Raw genomic sequence first — 8,799 nt, 5'->3', positions numbered from 1 at the left:
AGAACTCCCGTGCTAGCTGTCTTAAGGCTTGGTCATCAATTTGTAAATGTCTTGCAATCAGGGCTCCTCGAACTCTAGGGATGTACAAGGGACTCAATGGAGGGTTTGTTTTGTTTTATGGGTTTCTAGAGTCATGCTTTTGTTTGTTGTTTTCTCGAGACAAGGTTTCTCTGTGTAGCCCTAGCTGTCTTGGAACTCTCTGCAGACCAGGCTGGCCTCGAACTCAGAAATCCGCCTGCCTCTGCCTCCCAAATGCTGGGATGGGATTAAAGGCGTGTGCCACCACACCCAGCTTCTAGAGTCATGTTAAACAAAGAGGCATAAGACTGTTTTTTTTGTTTTTTGTTTTTTTTTTTAAAAAAAAGTTTAGGAATCTTAGTCTCCCTCTAGTTGTAACACCCAACTCCCTGCAAATCCCTTCCTGAGGTAGGTAAAGATGTATACATCCCCAAGCCTTGAAAAAGGACAACTTAACTGCTGACTGTCCACCCCCAGCTCAGTTAGTCAGCTCCTGTATGATTAATGAACGACGGATTCTACTAGATCCCTGTGTACAGAACATGCTAAAGGAATTTCACTAGATGTAATAAGGAGCCCAAATGTGCAAGATTGGAAGGTGTTTTTAAGCAATATGGATTCAAACCTTGTTTAACCTCTCAGAATCTAATTGTCATTACATAAAACAGTACCTACCCCATAGAGCTCAGGGGTATATGAAAAGCACCCCAGCCACAGAAAATGCTTAATATATCATCTATCTATCCTACCTTCTCTGAAGCAAATGGGAGATTTTTACTCCCACTAGAGAAATATAAAAGTTCCTTAGTGAAGTTTGACCTGGGAGTTTCTGGAGGGGAGAAGATACCCGGAGGGAAGTGAACCCAGGATCTTGCACACACACTAAGCACATGCCCTTCCATTGAGCTACATCCCAGCTCTAAGATGGGATCTTGAAGGACAAACAGGACTTAGGTACTGATGGCAAAGGCAACAGAATAAGCTAAGGCACAGAGGAAGAAGAGCAAGAACCAAGAACACAGATACACTGGGAAGGAAGACAGGGAGAAAAACGGACTAAGGAGAAAAGGCTTGTGGGAAAGAACAGCAGAAAACATTACTCCCACAGTTACTTCTGAGCTCAAGGTTGAATCAACACCAGGAGCAGGGTCGCTGACACAGCCTTTAGTCCCCCCAGGTTCCACCTGCTCTACCACTGGAAGTAGGGAAATAACAGATGTGCTGTATGGATGGGTTGCTCTGCAGGACAAGCCAAGACCCTCTGCAGTGGAAGGCACTTCTTTATTAGTTCAAGCCCGACACAGCCCGAGCTGGATCACAGCAGAGTGCTCCAACACTCGCTCCTAACACTAATGCAGCTGTGGGCCCCTCTGCTCCTAGAGGTAGCACTGCTTCCTCTAATGTATAGGAAGGGGACTCACTACTTGACTCTCTGGCGTCTGACAAATCTACACTACTCAGGTAGAAAACTGTTCCCAGATACAACAGGCCAATCTTGAGTGCTCTAAAGTCTAGGTTTTGTTTCAGGCAATACTAATGTAAACTGCATCTCATCCAAGAGGAAACAGGCTACCTGGTTCCTGTTTCCTAAGATGGTAACTACTTCCTTCCTTCCACACTTCAGCCTGTATACTCCAATGCGCCCCCTGGCTGTGATTCGGCAATCTCACATCTCTGGGGCTACCTGTGTTTTCAAGGCAGCGTCAGTCATGTGAGGTGCTGCTATCCACAGAGGACTTGATTGGGAGAACAATACATTATTGGGTTCTAAATACTTTCTATACAGAGTTTAAACATGTTTAATACGTCAGCAATGTGACCATATCATAAAGATCAAAAATCATGACTTGTAAAAGAATGATTGAAATAACTAAAGATATTTAATCTAGAGAAAAAAGTGACTTGGGAAACACATGATAGCTACTGTGAAGTACTGAAAAGGGCAGCCACAGGGAAGGGTGACCGTTTTCTAACACCCATTAGTAAAATTAATAGAGGTATACTCTGACGTGATATAAAGGAAGATCTTTTTTTCTTTTCTTTTTTTTACTTTTTTGGTTTTATGAGATAGCCCAGACTGAATGCAGACTTGTGATCCTTCTGCCTCGGCCTCCCGACTGCTGGGATTACAGGTATGCACCACTATACTCAGCTTCAAAAAATTTAAAAACACTATCCAGGAGTGTTCAAGTAGTGTCACATGTCAGTGATTGGGAATATTTCATAAGCAGGAACAAGTAAGAGCTAGCTGCTGTCCTACTGGCAGGGTGCTTATGTTGTTCCTCAGTTAAAGTTATGAGCAGCTTCAGTCCAATAAATTACTGCCCCCACCATTGGGCCTGTGTGTTGGTTATTCTAATGAGGAAGATTGGAAGGCAATAACATCAAATTCTGGAAATAGACAGGAGCCTTCATGAAGATATCCTTTCCGACTGTCCAAACACCCACTCACCAGTGCTCTCAAAACACCCAGTACCTTTACTTAGCTTTGCCTCCTTCACAATATGCTCAATATGAGCAATCTGACTCCCAAGCCTAGGTTTGGCCTGAGTGTTTCTTGTGAGCCACGGTTTTAGGCATAGGAATTGTTGTGGAGGGGGAGCCCCCCTACCTGCAGGGAGCTGTGACCATAGAAGTCTGTGGAAGGAGAGGGATTTAAGGAGTTTGGGGCATGTAGGCCTAAAGATTTAGGCCTGGCACCATCACTGTCCAGGAAGGGCCCAGGTCCTATGCTCTATGCATGGGCGCCATTTGTTCTTGGCAGACTTCAGTCCAAGAGTTCTGTGTGGACCAGACTAGGGGTTGGGGAGAAGGCAATGGCTGCTTGGAGAGAAACCAGGCCCTTCAGTTGGAAAGGATGGTTGGAACATAGCATTGAAGTTGGCTCGGCTTTCAAGCTGTACACGGTGGGCCAGTGGGGAGGTGAGTCCACGAACAAAATGGATCCGAACCAGCCCTGACTGCCCCCCAGATACCAGCCATCCATAGGAGTCCAGGTTTGGGCTGAAGCGTACCTGTGGAGAAAGCAGAAAACACACAGAGCCTCAAAGTGCACCTGCATGAGCATTTAAAACACATCATCACACCTTCCATTCCAGCAATCACAAGGCAGAAGCAGGCGGATCTCTGTGAGTCTGACGCCAACCTAGTCTACAAGATGAGCTCCCCGACAGTTACTGACCCTGTATCAAAACCACTCAAAACCAGCCAACCAAATAAAGCCACAATCAGGAGGACTGGACCATGTGAGACAGTCAATGAATGAGGTCTATATACCATAACCCAGGAGAGTCAAGGCTGCTTTCCCTCCAGCCATTGCTGCTGCCTTTAAACATCTTATTTCACTGATTGTAGAGGGTGGGAGAGATACAAGACAAGGTTCTCACCTTGTGAATAGCTTCAAGTTGCAGCCTGTCCAGGCAAAGCTGAGAATGTCCCTCTCCCTCCTGCATGCGAAGCATTGGTTCTCTACGAAGCAGATTGTGGAAGGAACTCTGGGAAACAGAGGTGGAATTCCTTAGGACTCCCTGCTATCTAAGGTTTCTATCTTTCCTAATGTCACAATGACTTGCAGTCACAACTTACCAGATCTGTATCTTGAAAGAGCAAGTAGTGGTGGTTGATGGTTTCAGTGTAGGTTCTCGCTTTGGGAGGATTGGGGGTCTCAGAGGAAGTCGAGGAGTAGTCTTGGTCTTCGGGGCTGTCCTGGTATGGTATCAGATCTGCTTTATATATAGGCTAAAGAGAAGACCAGAAGGTTAGCATCTTAATTTTTTAAATTTATTTATAACTGCATGTATTCACATATACCATAGGGTGCATGTGGAGGTCAAAAAACAACTTTAGGAGTCAATTCTTTCTTCCCTTCTGTGGGCCCCAGGGAATAAGCTCAGCTCATATAGGCTTAGCAGCTGGTGTCTTTACATGCTAAGCCATCTCTCGAAACAGATTCTAAATACTGAACACAAAGCAGAAAGGAAACTGGCTTACTGTGGCAAAGTCTCAGAAACAGAAAGAATAAACACACCCTGAGGCTGGCACGAGGGCTGCAACCTGATGGCCTAAGGTCGAGACAAAGACCTGACCGTGGCCAGACCCGTGAACCCTGCACACCAACCCCATACACACGACTTAAGTGTAATGACAGTATCAATTCTTAAAGAAACATGCTCAGTTCTAATAGGGTAGAGAAGATTATATGTAAGTCCTAGCTTCAAGGACCGTAGAGCTTGGAGCAAGCACTAGTCTGTATTCTACCAAGAGCTGGCAAGGTAAAAGATTATGGTGTAATAAATGAATGTTCATATACTTACAAATCGTCTTTCTGCAGGTTTCTTGACATTGATTGGATTTGATGCCATATCAGGTAAAATAGCTGCAATGAGCTCCCCAGATATATCTCCTGCAGCTACTGTCCCAAGCCAGTCTGAACCTGAAAGACTCTAATAGGAAAAGACGCATTTATTTCACCTGTCCACTCATTCATGTGATAATGACTATATAGTCTGATGTTGAGGAGAGAGATACAAAAACCCAGTTCTTGTCCCTAATGATACAGTTGTCATGTACCTGCTCCTCCTTGTGCCCTGAATGGTGTTCTGTGTTACTGTCTGCTCCTGACTTACTACAGTGAACATTTCCTGCATACTGAAGCTTGGGGAAAGGAGAGGCTCACCCAGACAGTGCCTTTTCGTGGAGCAGTAAAGTAGGCCTTAAAACCAAGGTAACCGGCATCAATGTAATGAATTCCACAGAGCCCGTAACTGAAAAAGTGAAAAAAAAAATAAAATAAGCCTTCCTTCTTCTAAGAACAGTGTGTGTTTCTTCCAGAATTCAGATATCTCAGCCAACCAACTCAACTCTCCTTTCCCCACAATCTGACATGCTCTGTCCCCCAACCCGCAGGGCCTGTCCCCAGAACTCATATCTTCATCTTGTCGTACGAGGCATAACAGTTGTCTTGAGCCACTGTGACCCCATTATAGGGGAGCAACCAGGAAAGCTCTGTACTCAAGAAGCGCTTGATACAGTTTATTGGTTCATAAGGTCGTCGAAGATCCCAGAATTTGATTTTCCGGTCACTCCCCGCAGATACCAGGAAATGACTGAAAAAATGGGAAATGAGATCAGAGCCTGAACAGAAGAGTCGGCCTGCTACAGTTCCCCACTCCACAGCCCTCTTACTCCGTACCTGTTAGCTTTGCACCACTGAATTGTACGGACGGCCTGGTCATGGGCTAGGAAACACTGGAAGGGGTAGAGCTTTAAGGAGCCATCAGAGAGCCGTATCCTTTGGAGGGGCGAGTTAGTGGGAAGATTCCAGAAAACTACCATGCCTAAAGTAGAGATAAAATATGTAGACATTAAAGCAGAAGTTCTTGACCTTTGGAAAACCTCTATCTCTAAAAGTATTTACATTACAATTCTTAACTGTAACAAAATTACAGTTATGAAGTGGCAACACATGTTACAGCTGGGGTCAGCACCCGTGAGGGACTGTACTAAAGTGTCCTAGCATGAGGAGGGTTGGACACCGTTGCATTAGGAAGGCCCTCGGCTCTGTGGCCTCATTTCTTTCTTTGAGATGGTAGACATGTCTCGTACTGTCACATCCACACTACAGTGAAAGAGAGGACAATGACGACTGGCTGAGTTCTCCTTCCCAGCTCAGCTCAAACACCCAACCTGACTCCAACTAAAAGATGGCAGCGGAGTCCTGAACCCTCATTTGAAAGAGTGCATCTGATGGCTGCTAAATAAAGAGATTTTTTTTCTTTTAATTCTGTGTATTGTATGGGAGCATGTGTATGTGTGAATGTAGGTACATGTGGATGCCAGAGGAGGGAGGGCTTTGGATCTCCTAGAGCAGGAATTACACGTGGATTCGGGGAAGTGAATTCAGGTCCTCTGCAAGGACAGTTCATGCTCCTAAGTGCTGACTCATCTCTTGGGCCTCGGGGTAAAAGAATTTTAAAATAGTGACTATCTGCTGATACGGTGGGACATATTTATAACCTCAGCATTTGGGCTGAGGCAGGATTATCTGCCTGGGGTACTCCAAAGCCCTATCTCAACAAAACAAAACACAACTCCTTCAGAATAGCAGCTGTCAAACTATAACCAATAAATCAGAGTGCTGCGTTCTTTATTTGGTACTGGGGACTGACCTTGCCTCATGCACGCCAGGCAAGTGCTCCATCTCATGGGGATGGAGTTTTACCCTCCCTGCATAATATTCTTTTGAGACAGCTTGGGAGTATTCAGGTTGGCCTCAAACTCATAGCATCCTTCTGCCTCTGCCTCCACTGTGCTGGGAGAATAACTATAAGCCACCATGCTTGGCTTAGGGTACCTGCCTGCCTGCCTCAGTAAGTTACATTAAAACAATCACACTTACTCATTTAGACAATGTCTAGGGTTGATTACATATCCAAATAGCAGAATTTAGTACCAACAATGTCAGAATGCTCCCAAAGCCTAAAATCATTACTATTTGATGCATTACTCTTTTTTCTTTTTAAAAGATGTATTTATTATATGTAAGTACACTGTAGCTGTCTTCAGACACACCAGAAAAGGGCATCAGATCCTATTACAGATGGTTTGTGAGCCACCATGTGGTTGCTGGGATTTGAACTCAGGGCCTTTAGATGAGCAAGCAGTCAGTGCTCTTAACCGCTGAGCCATCTCTCCAGTCCCTTGATGCATTATTCTAATTCTGCTCTACAACAGAATTACAAAAGAATAACAAAAGCAACAAGATGCAGAGGAAAAGACAACAAATGGGCACACAAAACAACTTGGCTGACTAAACCAAGGATAGCAAAGGAGAGGTGCTCAAACGTAATTCAGATAAAAATGAAAAATAACAGACATTAAAAAAATCTTACAAGCTGGGCAGTGGTGGCACATGCCTTTAATCCTGGCACTTAGGAGGTAGAAGCAGGTGAATTTCTGATTTGAGGCCAGCCTGGTCTACAGAGTGAGTTCCAGGACAGCCAGGGCTATACAGAGAAACCCTGTCTCGAAAAACAAAAAACAGAAAACCAATTTCCACAATCTTCTAAACTCCATACGTTGCCCCCCCCATAAATAAATGTAAAAATATGTAATTAAATATCTTTATACTTATTTGAAGAACTGGGAGATTATACCTAGGACCTAATGAATATTACAAAGCACTTGCTAACCTTTCTATTTTTAACTTTGAGATATGGTCTAAAATGTCTGGGCATTCCTTGAACCTGATGCTCCTGCACCACAGACCCAGCAACACCTTTAAGAGGGCACTGGAACCCCTAGCACTAGAGTTACCATGTGAGCTGCCATGCACTCAACTCAGGTCCTCGGAAGAGCTGCCAGTGTTCTTAAGCTATTTCTCCAACTCCCTACACCTTTAAACAGCTTATATAGTATGGTCTTGTTCCTATAAATTTGTCTTTCTTTAAACTCCTGTGTGCTTACTATCAGGGAATTTTTCTATGTTCTATTTTATAGTGGAAACATTTATATGAAATACATTAATTTCAAGCACACAATTCTATGAATTTGGTAGCTACTTGTACTAGTCAAATAACCCCAGCAAACAAGAACCCAAATATTTCCATAAATGTTAAAATTCCTTATGACTCTTTGCATCTATTTTGAGTGAGGCAAGCAACTTTCTAATTACTAACCCAGTAATTAGTAGGCATTGTGACTGTGAGTAGTTTCTTTCAGTGATTATCTTAGCTGTTTCCATATTATGTGTCAGGAGACCTTCACTTTTTCATTGCTGAATAGTCTGTTGTGTTTATCAGTTTTCTCTAATTATCTTTCAAAATTACTGTCTTAATTAGGGTTTTATTGCTATGAAGAGACACCATGACCAAGACAACTCTTATAAATGCAAATAAAGGCGCACTTGGTGCTAGAAGAGCTAAGAGTTCTACATCTTGATCTGAAAGCAGTCAAGACTGTTCCACACTGGGTGGATCCTGAGTATAGGAAACCTCAAAGTCTATACTCACACAGCAACACACCTCCTCCAACAAAGCCACATCTCCTCCAATAATGCCACACCTAATACTGCCATTCCCTATGGCCAAGCATTAAAACACATGAATCTATGGGGCCCAAACCTATTCAAACCACATTCCACTCCGTGGCATCCACAGGCTTTTAGCTGTAACAAACTTCTAAATGCATTTAGTCCAACTCTAAAAGTCCCCATAATCTATCACAATATTTAAAAATCCAAAGTTCAAAATCTCTTCTGAGATTCATGCAATCTCTTAACTATAATCCCCTACAAAGTCAAAATCCAAAAGGAGATCACATATCTCCAACATCACAAGATATACATTACCATCCCAAAATGTCAGAGTGAGGAAATACTGGACCAAAACCAAGACCAAAAACCAGCTGGGCAAACTCCAAATTCTGCATCTCCATGTCCAACTCCTTTCAGCTTTGTTGACTACAACACAATTCTTTCTCTTGGCTGGTTTAACCCCGTTAGTAGCTTTCCCCAGCAGGTATCCCATGGCTCTGGCATCTCTAACATGTGGGTCTCCAAGGCAACTTCAACTTTATAGCTCTTGTTCCAATGTCTGGGAGCCACAAACACATGATCTTCTGGGCTCCAAAGGGCTTGCATCACTTCTCCAGCTCTGCCCTCTAGCATTCTAGAGTCTAGTCGACTCCACTCCACGGCTGCCGCTGTCCTTGCTGGCGAGCCCTAGCGCTGCGTCTCCAGTACACTGGGGTCCCCACTGCAGCTAGGTTGGCTGTCCTTGCTGG

The 8,799-nt window shown here is 43.9% G+C and overlaps 1 protein-coding gene across 4 annotated transcripts in view; it reads right to left on the bottom strand.

Annotated features, from left to right (window-relative positions):
• Window positions 1-2,069: 2,069 nt before the first annotated feature.
• Window positions 2,070-8,799, bottom strand: part of Gtf3c2 (general transcription factor IIIC subunit 2) — a 24,506-nt gene continuing 17,776 nt past the window's right edge. For all 4 annotated transcript variants that reach the window (XM_029540770.1, XM_021201780.2, XM_021201779.2 and 1 more), the window contains 7 exons: window positions 5,210-5,354; window positions 4,962-5,123; window positions 4,694-4,781; window positions 4,332-4,460; window positions 3,604-3,756; window positions 3,405-3,512; window positions 2,070-3,032 (listed from right to left, as the gene is read on the bottom strand). In XM_029540770.1, the coding sequence (XP_029396630.1) occupies window positions 2,814-3,032; window positions 3,405-3,512; window positions 3,604-3,756; window positions 4,332-4,460; window positions 4,694-4,781; window positions 4,962-5,123; window positions 5,210-5,354 (1,004 nt within the window). In that variant the 3' untranslated portion in view covers window positions 2,070-2,813. The remainder of the gene's footprint in view (window positions 3,033-3,404; window positions 3,513-3,603; window positions 3,757-4,331; window positions 4,461-4,693; window positions 4,782-4,961; window positions 5,124-5,209; window positions 5,355-8,799) is intronic.

Source organism: Mus pahari, chromosome 7 (genome assembly GCF_900095145.1).
Source record: "Mus pahari chromosome 7, PAHARI_EIJ_v1.1, whole genome shotgun sequence".
NCBI lineage: Eukaryota > Metazoa > Chordata > Mammalia > Rodentia > Muridae > Mus > Mus pahari.
Note: the sequence above shows the minus strand (reverse complement) of the source record. Positions and strands in the feature narration are given on the sequence as shown.